General features: G+C 39.7%; 1 protein-coding gene across 1 annotated transcript in view; it reads right to left on the reverse strand.

The window, feature by feature from the left end:
- Tekt3 (tektin 3) overlaps positions 1–12,958 on the reverse strand; it is a 40,586-nt gene that overhangs the window by 11,634 nt on the left and 15,994 nt on the right. The window contains exons 4-6 of the mRNA XM_074048938.1: positions 12,244–12,314; positions 10,651–10,794; positions 828–1,050 (exon numbers count right to left, since the gene is read on the reverse strand). Coding sequence (XP_073905039.1) covers positions 828–1,050; positions 10,651–10,794; positions 12,244–12,314 — 438 coding nt within the window. The remainder of the gene's footprint in view (positions 1–827; positions 1,051–10,650; positions 10,795–12,243; positions 12,315–12,958) is intronic.

The raw sequence follows: 12,958 nt of genomic DNA on the forward strand, positions 1-12,958 counted from the left end.
AAATTGTTCTAAGAAGAGGAGGGAGTAGAAGGGAGAACAATTAACTGGATAAATCTAAGATAAATTATAAGCACATATATAAATATCATAATGTATCCCCCATAGAACTATTATATGCTAACTAGAACAAAGAAGACACCATGAAAAAGAGAGGCTGAATTGTTGCCACCTGGGGAAACATGGCACCTTCCTTTGGTTACTACCACCTTAGAGCAACAAAAATAATGAATGGTGCAATGTCCTTAAAAAATAAATTGACAAATGACAAGCAGGAAGTCCACAGAAATAGTCAGGAGCTCCAAGACTGATATACAGTCAGAACTCCTTGTTTATCTTAAAATATGCATGAATCCTTCATTTATTGTCATTGTAAAACTCTTGCCTTAGAGCACTTAAAATATCAGGGACACTTTGAACTACCTAATAGTGTCCTGTAGTTGGTTCTGTATTCCAGACAAGGGGTCTGAAATGATTGAACAGAAAACATTCCTACCACATGTTCTAATAATAAAGTCACCTCCTAGCTATAGACAGTGATTCACTAAACTTTAATCATAATAGTTTTGTTTCTATTAAATACTAATAACTTTCCCTGTATAGCGCATTCTTTGTGTTCCAAACACCAGTGAACTCTAATTCCATTTTGACACCTGGCTGCCTGGGTGAAATAAATAGTGTACTTTCTACTGTTTCTGATTTTTCTCACTCTGTATGACCAGGTCGCCTGCCTTATGACACCTTTCTGGGAGTGGTGAGAGATTGGCGACCCCAGAGCCCCGTGTGCCTTGTCTATGTCAGCGAAGGGATTCCACCTATGGCTGACTTACCTTTGACAAGTGAATCTGAATCTTATTCTTAGTATCTGCAGTCTCAGCAATGCGATTGGTGAAAGCCAAGTTCACTCTGCTGAACTGATTCCACATCTCATTGGCAGTCACAACCAGGAGGTTTTCAATGTCCTCTCTGAGCTTAGAGGAGGCGGCCCGTTCACTCTGGGAGCACAGAATATTGTCATCTGTAAATTTGGCCCATGACTCAGGCACTGAGACCCTGAAAATAGGAAGAAGAACCCAAGAGTGGTGACAAATCAGCCTAGATGGTCTACAGGCAACCATTCATCCTGCAATCACCCATCCTGGTCTTGTTGCATACAATGTAAACATCAGAGCAAAGTTTATTTTCAGTTTCTCTCCATTGTTCCTTATTTGAGTGTTGACCAACTTTCTATAAATCCAAAGCGAAAACGAATTCTCCTGCCAGTTTGAGGGGAAAGGGGGATCACTGGAGGGTACGGGTGCAGGCTCATCACAAATGTATTACACTACCCTTAGGAGTAATCAGGGATGGGCCAATGAAAACACCACCATACTCTGAACCATTTGACAGAGTAGCAAAGAGTAAAGAAAAACAGTCAATTGCAGAGCTGGTTAGCAGGTTTATGGAATTCTCTCCTATCTTGTAAGTGGGAAGACTGAATTGGTGTCACTGTGCTGGAGAGCAGAAAGGAAACACAAACCAAGCATCTTTCATTTAAATGTGCTTAATTCAGAAATTCCACTTGCAGAAATGTATCCTAAGGAAATAAGATACTAAAAGATAGACACAGGAGGACATTCACTTAAGCAATATTTATACCAATGTCTGAGAAATGAAAAACAACCTCAGTGTGCAAAAATAAAGGTTAATTACATATATGCAAAAATTAATCTATATAGCATGCAAACTCATGAATATGTATTTCATGAATATTACTTTTTAACTTAGGGATATTTATTTCATGAACAACTTTATTGCTGTATCACAAACAGAAAAATCAGATAGGCTATACAATTCAGGCTGCAATGACCCAAAATAACCCTGTGACTGCTCTGTACCTTGATATCTGTAAGTGAGGGCTGAGAACTCTTGCTGGAAGTTGAGTTCTGTCAAAGGACTAAATGGTCAAAGTGTGTGGTTTGATCCCAGATCCCTTCCCATCCTACAAGACACAAGGAAGACGCTCCCTGCCCACCTCAAGCATTTTGTGTGGACCACTTAGAATACAGGATCTGATTCTGATTCACCCCTGAAGAATTTAAAAGTCCAAGGCATAAAGGGAACAGTGGCTGTCACAAGTGAGCCAGGAAAGGAGGCTGCTTTGGGGACAAGGAGCTCACAGGAAAGAATCCACTTGGGAGTCACTTTAGAAGTGATGGGGGGACCTGAGTGTGGGAAGGAATATGTGGTAGTTTTTCAAGATGATGAAAACACTGGAGTGTATCATGGTTACATTGGCATTCAAATTTGTCAAAACCCAAATGCATGTTGAAATATACATTTATGGGTATATTTTACTTGCAAATTGCATTTCCATTAATTTGATTATTATTTTGAGGAGGATGGTTTAAACTCCGGGCTGCAAGCTTGCTAGGCAGTGCCAAGCCTGAAGCCAAGCCCCCAGCCCTTTTTGCTCTGGTATTTTGGAGATAGGGTCTCACCATTAGCCCAGGTTTGCCTGGCAAAATACTCTTATTTTATGCTTCCCACCGTCACTGAGATGGCAGGTGTGCACTACCATGCCCAGCTTTTTTCATGTTGAGATGGGGTCTTGCGAAATTTTTTTTAACCTGGGCTGGCCAGAATCATGATCCTCCTGATCTCAGCCTCCTAGGCAACTAGGATTACAGGCGTGAGCCACTCACATCCAGTTTCAATTTGACTTTTTTAAAGGAAATAGCTGGCCCAAACCATAAACCTTGCCCAAGACTGTATCCAGGGACCAGGCAAAGAATCCCTTGACAGGGCAAGATCAATGAGCAATAGCAAGAAAAACACTCAGGTTTTTTGGCCTGTGTCTCACAGAGTCTGGGATATCCAAGAGTTGGTCACACGTGACTTCCCTTGTGCCTATGTGCATTTTTCTAGGTTTTCTATATCAAGTAGGTGTTATTTCTCATAGTTAGAAAACAAACAACAACTATTCTTTGACAAAAGAATACAGGATGACGCAAAAAAGGCCTGCCGGATGTGCTTACTGAAAGCTTGTCCAAAGCCAGATGTTTTCCTCACCTTTAGACATCAAACCAGCTTTACACCTGGTCAGATGGTTTTTTGTTGTTGTTGTTTGTTTGTTTGTTTGTTTTATTTTATTCATATGTGCATACAATGTTTGGGTCATTTCTCCCCCCTTTCCTCACCCCCTCCGTTACACCCCCACCTCCTCCCTCTCCCCCCCACCCCCTCGCTACCCAGCAGAAACGATTTTGCCTTTATCTCTAATTTGTTGAAGAGAAAGTATAAGCAACAATAGGAAGGAACAAGGGTTTTTGCTGGTTGAGATAAGGATAGCTATACAGGGAGTTGACTCACATTGATTTCCTCTGTATGTGTGTTAACTTCTAGGTTAATTCTTTTTGATCTCACCTTTTCTCTAGTTCCTGGTCCCCCTCTCCTATTGGCTTCGGTTCCTCCAAAGTATCTGCTTTAGTTTCTCTGCATTGAGGGCAACAAATGCCATCTAGTTTCTTAAGTGTCTTACCTATCCTCACACCTCCCTTGTGTGCTCTCGCCTCATCTTGTGATCAAAGTCCAATCCCCTTATTGTGTTTGCTCTTGATCTAATGTCTGCATATGAGGGAGAACATATGATTTTTGATCTTTTGGGCCAGGCTAACCTCACTCAGAATGATGTTCTCCAATTCCATCCATTTACCAGCAAATGATAACATTTCATTCTTCTTCATGGCTGCATAAAATTCCATTGTGTACAGATACCACATTTTCTTAATCCATTCGTCAGTGGTGGGGCATCTTAGCTGTTTCCATAACTTGGCTATTGTGAATAGTGCTGCAATAAACATGGGTGTGCAGGTGCCTCTGGAGTAACCTATGTCACAGTCTTTTGGGTATATCCCCAAGAGTGGTATTCCTGGATCATATGGTAGATCAATATTTAGATTTTTAAGTAGCCTCCAAATTTTTTTCCAGAGTGGTTGTACTAGTTTACATTCTCACCAGCAGTGTAAGAGCGTTCCTTTTTCCCTGCATCCTCACCAACACCTGTTGTTGGTGGCATTGCTAATGATGGCTATTCTAACAGGGGTGAGGTGGAATCTTTGTGTGGTTTTAATTTGCGTTTCCTTTATTGCTAGTGATGGTGAGCATTTTTTCATGTGTTTTTTGGCCATTTGAATTTCTTCTTTTGAGAAAGTTCTGTTTAGTTCACTTGCCCATTTCTTTATTGGTTCATTAGTTTTGGGAGAATTTAGTTTTTTAAGTTTCCTACATATTCTGGTTATCAGTCCTTTGTCTGATGTGTAGCTGGCAAATATTTTCTCCCACTCTGTGGGTGTTCTCTTCAGTTTAGAGACAATTTCTTTTGTTGAGCAGAAGCTTTTTAGTTTTATGAGGTCCCATTTATCTATGCTATCTCTTAGTTGCTGTGCTGCTGGGGTTCCATTGAGAAAGTTCTTACCTATACCTACTAACTCCAGAGTATTTACTACTCTTTCCTGTATCAATTTTAGAGGTTGGGGTCTGATATTAAGATCCTTGATCCATTTTGAGTTAATCTTGGTATAGGGTGATATACATGGATCTAGTTTCAGTTTTTTGCAGACTGCTAACCAGTTTTCCCAGCAGTTTTTGTTGAAGACAAAACTGCTATTTCTCCATCATATATTTTTAGCTCCTTTGTCAAAGACAAGTTGGTTATAGTTGTGTGGCTTCATATCTGGGTCCTCTATTCTGTTCCACTGGTCTTCATGTCTGTTTCTGTGCCAGTACCATGCTGTTTTTATTGTTATTGCTTTGTAATATAGTTTGAAGTCGGGTATCGTGATACCTCCAGCATTGTTCTTTTGACTCAGTATTGCCTTGGCTATTCATGGCCTCTTGTGTTTCCATATAAATTTAAGGGTAGATTTTTCAGTCTCTGTAATGAGTGTCATTGGAATTTTAATGGGAATTGCATTAAACATGTAGATTACTTTTGGGAGTATAGACATTTTTTCTATGTTGATTCTACCAATCCATGAGCATGGGAGATCTCTCCACTTTCTATAGTCTTCCTCAATCTCTTTCTTCAGAAGTTTATAGTTTTCCTTGTAGAGGTCGTTCACATCTTTTGTTAGGTTTACACCTAAGTATTTGATTTTTTTTGAGGCTATTATAAATGGAATTGTTTTCATATATTCTTTCTCAGTTTGTTCATTATTAGTGTATAGAAATGCTAATGGTTTTTCTATGTTGATTTTATATCCTGCTACCTTGCTATAGCTATTGATGGTGTCTAGGAGCTTCTGAGTAGAGTTTTTTGGGTCTTTAAGGTATAGGATCATGTCATCTGCAAATAGGGATATTTTGATAGTTTCATTACCTATTTGTATTCCTTTTATTTCTTCTTCTTGCCTAATTACTCTGGCTAGGAATTTCAGTACTATGTTGAATAGGAGTGGAGATAGTGGGCATCCTTGTCTGGTTCCTGATTTTAGAGGGAATGGTTTCAGTTTTTCCCCATTAAGTATAATGCTGGCTGTAGGTTTGTCATATATAGCTTTTATAATGTTGAGGTACTTTCCTTCTATTCCTCGTTTTCTTAGAGCTCTTATCATGAAATAGTGTTGAATCTTATCAAAGGCTTTTTCTGCATCTATTGAGATGATCAAGTGGTTTTTGTCTTTGCTTCTGTTAATGTGGTTTATCACATTTATTGATTTTCGTATGTTGAACCACCCCTGAATTCCAAGTAGGATGAAGCCTACTTGGTCATGATGAATGTTATTTTTGATGTGTTGTTGAATTCGGTTTGCCATTATTTTATTGAGGATTTTTGCATCAATGTTCATTAAGGAGATTGGCCTATAGTTCTCCTTTTTGGAGGTGTCTTTGCCTGGTGTTGGGATAAGTGTAATACTGGCTTCATAAAATGTGTTAGGCAGTTTTCCTTCCCTTTCTATTTCATGGAACAGTTTAAGGAGGGCTGGTATCAGTTCTTCTTTAAAGGTCTGATAGAATTCGGCAGAGAATCCATCAGGTCCTGGACTTTTCTTTTTAGGGAGACTCTTGATTACTGCTTCAATTTCATTTTGTGTTATAGATCTATTCAGGTGATTAATATCCTCTTGGTTCAGTTTTGGATGATGATATGTATCTAGAAATCTGTCCATTTCTTTAAGATTTTCAAATTTATTTGAATATAGGTTCTCAAAGTAGTCTCTGATGATTTCCTGGACTTCCATGGTGTTTGTTGTTATCTCCCCTTTTGCATTCCTGATTTTAGTCAGGTTTGCCAGGGGTCTGTCGATCTTGTTTATTTTTTCAAAGAACCAACTTTTTGTTTCATTAATTCTTTGTATGGTTTTTTTGGTTTCTATTTCATTGATTTCAGCTCTTATTTTTATTATTTCTCTCCTTCTACTTGTTTTGGGATTTACTTGTTCTTGTTTTTCTAGGAGTTTTAGATGTATCATTAGGTCATTGATTTGGGATCTTTCAGTCTTTTTAATATATGCACTCATGGCTATAAAATTTCCTCTCAGGACTGCCTTTGCTGTGTCCCATAGGTTCCAGTAGGTTGTGTTTTCATTTTCATTGACTTCCAGGAACTTTTTAATTTCCTCTTTTATTTCATCAATGACCCATTGTTCATTAAGCAATGAGTTACTCAGTTTCCAGCTCTTTGCATGTATTTTGTATTTACTTTTGTTGTTGAGTTCTAGTTTTATTGCATTGTGATCAGATAGAATGCATGGTATAATTTCTATTTTCTTATATTTGCTGAGGCTTGCTTTGTGCCCTAGGATATGATCTATTTTGGAGAAGGTTCCATGGGCTGCTGAGAATAATGTATATTGTGTAGAAGTTGGATGAAATGTTCTGTAGACATCAACTAGGTCATTTGATCTATTGTACATTTTAGATCTAGGATTTCTTTATTGATTTTTTGTTTGGATGACCTATCTATTGATGATAATGGGGTGTTAAAGTCTCCCACGACCACTGTGTTGGAGTTAATATATGCTTTTAGGTCCTTCAGGGTATGTTTGATGAAACTGAGTGCGTTGGCATTGGGTGTATATAGGTTGATAATTGTTATTTCCTTTTGGTCTGTTTCCCCTTTTATTAGTATGGAATGTCCTTCTTTATCTCATTTGATCAATGTAGGTTTGAAGTCTACTTTGTCAGAGATAAGTATTGCTACTCCTGCCTGTTTTCGGGGGCCATTGGCTTGGTAAATCTTTTTTCCAGCCTTTCATCCTAAGTCTATGCTTATTTCTGTCGGTGAGATGGGTCTCCTGTAAGCAACAAATTGTTGGATCTTCCTTTTTAATCCATTTCGTCAAACGGTGCCTTTTGATGGGGGAATTAAGTCCATTAACATTAAGTGTTAGTACTGATAGGTATGTGGTGATTCCTGTCATTTAGTTGTCTTAGTTGTTTGAAGGTTTGATTGTGTGTACCTAAGTGGAGGTTACTCTATACTTTCTTGCTTTTTCTTTTCCTATAGTTTGGTGCTGCCTGCCCTTTCATGGTTATGTTGGATTTCACTTTCTGTGTGCAGAATCCCTTGAAGAATCTTTTGTAGTGGTGGCTTTGTGTTCACATATTGTTTTAGTTGCTGCTTATCGTGGAAGACTTTTATTGCTCCATCTATTTTGAATGATAGTTTTGCTGGGCAGAGTATCCTCGGGTTGAAGTTATTTTCATTCAGTGCCCAGAAGGTCTCACCCCAAGCTCTTCTTGCTTTTAATGTTTCTGTTGAGAAGTCTGCTGTGATTTTGATGGGTTTACCTTTGTATGTTATTTGTTTTTTCTCTCTTACAGCCTTCAATATTCTTTCTCAGGTCTCTGTATTTGTTGTTTTAATGATAATATGCCGTGGGGTAGATCTATTTTGGTCTGGTCTGTTTGGTGTTCTGGAGGCCTCTTACATCTGTATGGGAATAGATTTCTCTAGATTTGGGAAATTTTCTGTTATTTTGTTGAATGTATTACGCATTCCCTTTGCTTGCACCTCTTCTCCTTCTTCGATGCCCATGATTCTCAGGTTTAGTCTTTTGATGGAGTCAGTGAGTTCTTGCATTTTCTTTTCACAGATCTTGAGTTGTTAACTAATAGTTCTTTGGTTTTTCCTTTAATAACCATTTCATCTTCAAGTTCTGAGATTCTGTCTTCTGTTTGTTCTATTCTGCTGGATTGGCTTTCCATTTTGTTTTGCAATTCTGTTTCGTTCTTTTTTCTGAGGTTTTCCATATCCTGAGTCTCTTCCTCTTTAATGTTGCCTATTTTTGTCCTGAGTTCATTTATCTCTTTATTAATTGTGTTCTTTGTTTCACTTTGGTGTTTATACAGTGCTTCTATGGTTTCCTTTATTTCTTCTTGTGCTTTTTCAAATTCTTTATTTTTGTTGTCTTGGAATTTCTTGAGTGTCTCCTGTACATTTTGGTTGACCATATCCAGTATCATCTCTATAAAATTCTCATTTTTTACCTGTAGTATTTCTTCTTTTAGATCATTCTTGTGGGCTTCATTGGGTTCTTTGGCATAGTTTATCTTCATTTTTTTGGAGTCTGGATCTGAGTATCTGTTTTCTTCATTTCTCTCTGGTTCCTGTACTAATTTTTTGCTGTGGGGAAACTGGTTTCCCTGTTTTTTCTGTCTTCCCATCATTGCCCTTGGTGTTGTTATTGTCTCTGTACTGTGTGCAATTAAGTATTTTCTAGTTTGTAATAATAACAATGGTGATATTTAGAATGGAAGGGTGAGAGCAGAGGGAAAGCAAAGAAGTTAAAGAAAGAGGAAAAAACAAGTAAACAAACAAAAAAACCCAAAACAATCAAAGAAACAAAAAAAGTTTCAAAGATATAAACAGGGAGAGATAGTGTACTAATCAACAGTAAGCTGAACAGACATTAGAGAGACAGAGAGAGGGTTGAGAAAAAAAATAAAATAAAAAAATGAATAAAAATAAAAATAAATAATAAAATAAAAATAAATAAATAAATAAATAAATCTCCAAGTTCAAATGCAATAAAGTTTCAGTCTTAATAATTTTGGTGTTAGTCCCTCAGCCTCCAATCCTGGAGATGGTGTCTTAGAAGTAGTTCTGTCGTTGTCTTATCAAAGGGGAATAAAACCAAAAAACAAAACAAAACACCACAAAGTGTCCCAAGTTCAAATGCAATACAGTTTCCGTAAGTTTTTCAGCATGCAGGTGTAGTTCGGTTGTTCTCTCATCAAAGGTAGGGAGAGAGAAAAAAAAGAGTCTGGAGACAGTTCTGTGAATGGCTATCTGCGGCTGCAGCTCACGTGCCTGCTGCTGTCAGCCTGCTGTTGCTGGAGGTGTTATTTATGCAGATCTCTTGGGTTAGCTTAGCACTCACCTGGCCCTGCAGGCTTTATTTACTCAGAGTTCTCCTGTGTGCAAGGCTCTCCTACAAGCTTTCCCGTTTCCAAGCACACTTGGGGAGGTGACACTGCACCCGCTTTCTCTGGCCTGTGTGTTTATTTACAGTTCCCGTGGGAAGTGGGTCTTCCCCCCTCTCCTGTGGAGTTTTCCTACCTCTGCCACTTTTACAAGCTTTCCTGTTCCTGGTTGCTGGGCGTGTGCCATCGCTCCTGCCTTCTCTGGCCCAGCTTGTTTATTTACAATTCCGTGAGGGATTTCCCCTCCCCCCCATTCGGCACTCAGGGTGCCCCGCCCTCTTTGCTATGTGTCTTTTTTGTTATTGCTTATTATTCAGTTTATTTTTCTTTTTTCCCTGGATGGGGGTCGGTCTGTCCAGGGGGCTATGCTGATCTGGCCCAGGGTTGTCTGTGGGAGAACCACATGCTGCTTAGCTCACCTTGTGGTCTGCTTCTTCCCAAGCGGTCTCGATGCTGGCATCTGGCAGCACGGGGGCCCTCCTGGTTTCTCTGTTTAACGTGAAGTGGAGATGCTATGCGCAGGCTGGATGTGTGGAGGAGTCAAAGTTTTGCCTCTTCTCGGTTTTTCCTGTAAGGTGTATCTCCAGCGTCTCTCCAAGATTTTACTTTAGGAGACACGCTTTCTGCTTCCTCCCTCTAGTTGCCATCTTGGAATCTCTGGTCAGATGTTTTAACCTGTGCTACCATTTGAATGTGGTTTGTCCCTTCATAAACTCATATTGACATTTGATTGCCATTGTGGCAGTGTTGGGAGGTGGGACTTAATCACTTTAAAAAGTGATTAGGTCATTAAGAAGCATTAACACCTGATTTTTTTCTTGAGCTGGTGGGATGAACCCAGGGCCTTGTGCATGCCAGGCAAGTGCTCTGCCACTGAGCTGCTTCCTGAGCTGCATTAACGTCATTTTTGAGAGTGTAGGTTAATTCTCATGGGAGTGGGTTTGCTGTCCCCAGAGCACTTTTTATAAAAGCAAGTCTCCTCCTCAGTTTTTTTCTTTCACTCATGAACAATTGTCCTTTCATGTTTCAATACAAAATCCCTCTTTAGAAGTTGATGCTTTGAACTTTCCAGCCCCCAAATCTGTGAGCCAAAGAAACCTCTATTCTTTACAAATCACCCAGTCTCAGGTATTCTGTTATAACAACAGAAAATGGACTACAACAACCTGTAAGCTGCCTCATTTTAAAGAAGAGGTAATCAACGAATGACACCAAGAGCACAGAAATGGCCTCTGCCTGGCTTACGTGGCATCCACATTCTCCACTCCGCGGAAGAAGCCGATACCCTCAGAAGTGTTACGCAAGTGGTGGCACTTGTCGTCTATCCGGTGTGCTGCTTGTTTGTCACTCAGGTCCTTCTCCAACTCGTGCTGTACAGCTCTGTCAGCACTATAACAGATAGAGGAAAGAGGCTTTATGTTCAGGCAACAATGTCCTACAAGGAAGGGGACTGCCGTTCTAAGTCAGGACCCTCTTTTCTTCTCTCCCCATCTCTCCTCCTTCACACGACCAAAAGCACCATGCTTTGGAGATGGTCATGCATGTGAGTCACAAGAACCCTACTCCTGCCCCCTTCTAGAGGGTGGTGTGGAAGTGGGGAGGAGGTGTAGCTAAACAGGAGCTGCATATCTTCCTCACACACTCCAGTGGTTCCAGACAGGACACTGGTTTACTGTAATCTGTTCAGGTCTCTGCCTTCCTTTCCTCTTTCCCTTTCCTCTCCTTTATCCCTATCCTTGTCTCCTCTGTTATTTAGCTACAATACTCAGTTTGAAGTCATGCAATAGCAAAGATGTTTGCCAGCAGATATAAGCCAAGGGTAAAAACAAACCTCCCGGGAGTTACAGAGTGCTGGAAGGGGGGCAGAAACTGCCTTGTGCTCCAGCAACCCCAATGCTGGGAAGGAAGAAACCCTGGTGAGCCCCAGATGCATGATCTTCCCTGCATTCCAGGCAGAGGAGGAACCCACAACTCACTCCCAAAGAGGCAGGCCCAGGATGAGGGTGGGCATGGTGACAGATGAGCCACAGCTTTGCACATGGAATAGTTCATTCAGCAAATAATTGTTGCAGGTGGACAAACTAAGCTGTCAGTTACTGACCCTTTCATGACACCCATTATTCCTTTAGGTATATCACACATCACCTTTGATAATGCTAGTGGAAGTATAGCCATCCTTCTTCTTGGGTAGCATATTCAATACTACTTCTTTCTATGGTTGTACCAATATTGATCTTTCCAGCCATGTTAGGTAACAGGCTCAGCCAATACTTCTAGACTGACCCTTGATATCATCATCACTTAATGCCTTCATTTGGCTATCATTCTTCCCCCTTCTCAGTTTCCTCCCACCCTTGCCATAAATGTTAAGTACCCACTATTGCCAAGGAAAGAAAAGAAGTGCCCATGAGGAATTTGTGTTCTGGCTGGGAGCTGGGTAAATGAGCACTTCCACTGCAGCAGGATGCAGTGAACAACGTAGGGCAGGTAGCTCTTTAAGGGGGTGGGGGAAAGACACATAAGGGAGTGATGGCTCACTACTTTTCCAGCTGTTAGGACTGAAGACAGACAAGTCAATTTCTTATCAAACAATTAAAGTCTTTTGAGTTAAGAGACATCTTAGCCATATTCCAAGTGAGAGGTGAAGTCCTTTCAGCAGTGTCTCAGGATTATTTCTTTAAATAAAAATATAAGGCAAGTCTTCCAAGCACTCATCTTAACTTTTGAATAAAAATGTGCATATGTGCCCTTATAAGAAGCTAAAAGAAATTTGAATGGAGACATGAAAGTATAGTTCAATGATAGATTTTAAATTACATAGAGAGGTAAAGCTCTTACGTAAGTTGGGTGATAGCTTTATCCAAATGTAGCTTCATTCTTTCTTGACAAGTCAGAATAATGTCAACTTCCTACTCAATTGAAAAGTAAGAAAACCACATTTAATACTTTCATTATTGACTATAACACCAAACTCAGCAATTTAGCAATTCATCAATGAATGAAAACAGTTTTACAACTGCTTATTTACCTGTATGCCCCATATTACAACCTAAATATTAAGCTAAGACTCATTGTTTGTAGAGCTACAGGGAAACTATATTGTGGAATAAGTTGGGACATGGCTAAAATTTCAGGGGTTTACTCTCTTTGTCCAGAATTAAAACAGTAAAAAGAAAACAGACCAAAATTCTAATAATGTCAAGGTTGAATTTAAATGTATTCCTTCGGATTAATAGCTATTCTTCCCAAAGTAACTTAAGGAAGAAAAGGGGGCAAAAGGAGCTACGGAGATGTAGTTCATCCATTTAAAGTATAAGGTCCAATGGTTCTTAGTACACCCATCATTAGAACCAAATACAGAACATTTTCATTACCTCTCCCCAAAAAGCAGTTCTTCCTAGCTGTCACCCTCAATTTCCAACCCCACCCCCAGCCTCTTTCCCTTCACCAACCCCTGTTCTACTTCCAGTTTCCATAGAAGCCACTATTGCAGACAATTCATTAAAAATGGAATCCTACATGTGGTCCATGTGACCAGCTTCTTTCACTTGGT

This window comes from Castor canadensis, chromosome 11 (genome assembly GCF_047511655.1).
Source record: "Castor canadensis chromosome 11, mCasCan1.hap1v2, whole genome shotgun sequence".
In the NCBI taxonomy this organism is placed as follows: domain Eukaryota; kingdom Metazoa; phylum Chordata; class Mammalia; order Rodentia; family Castoridae; genus Castor; species Castor canadensis.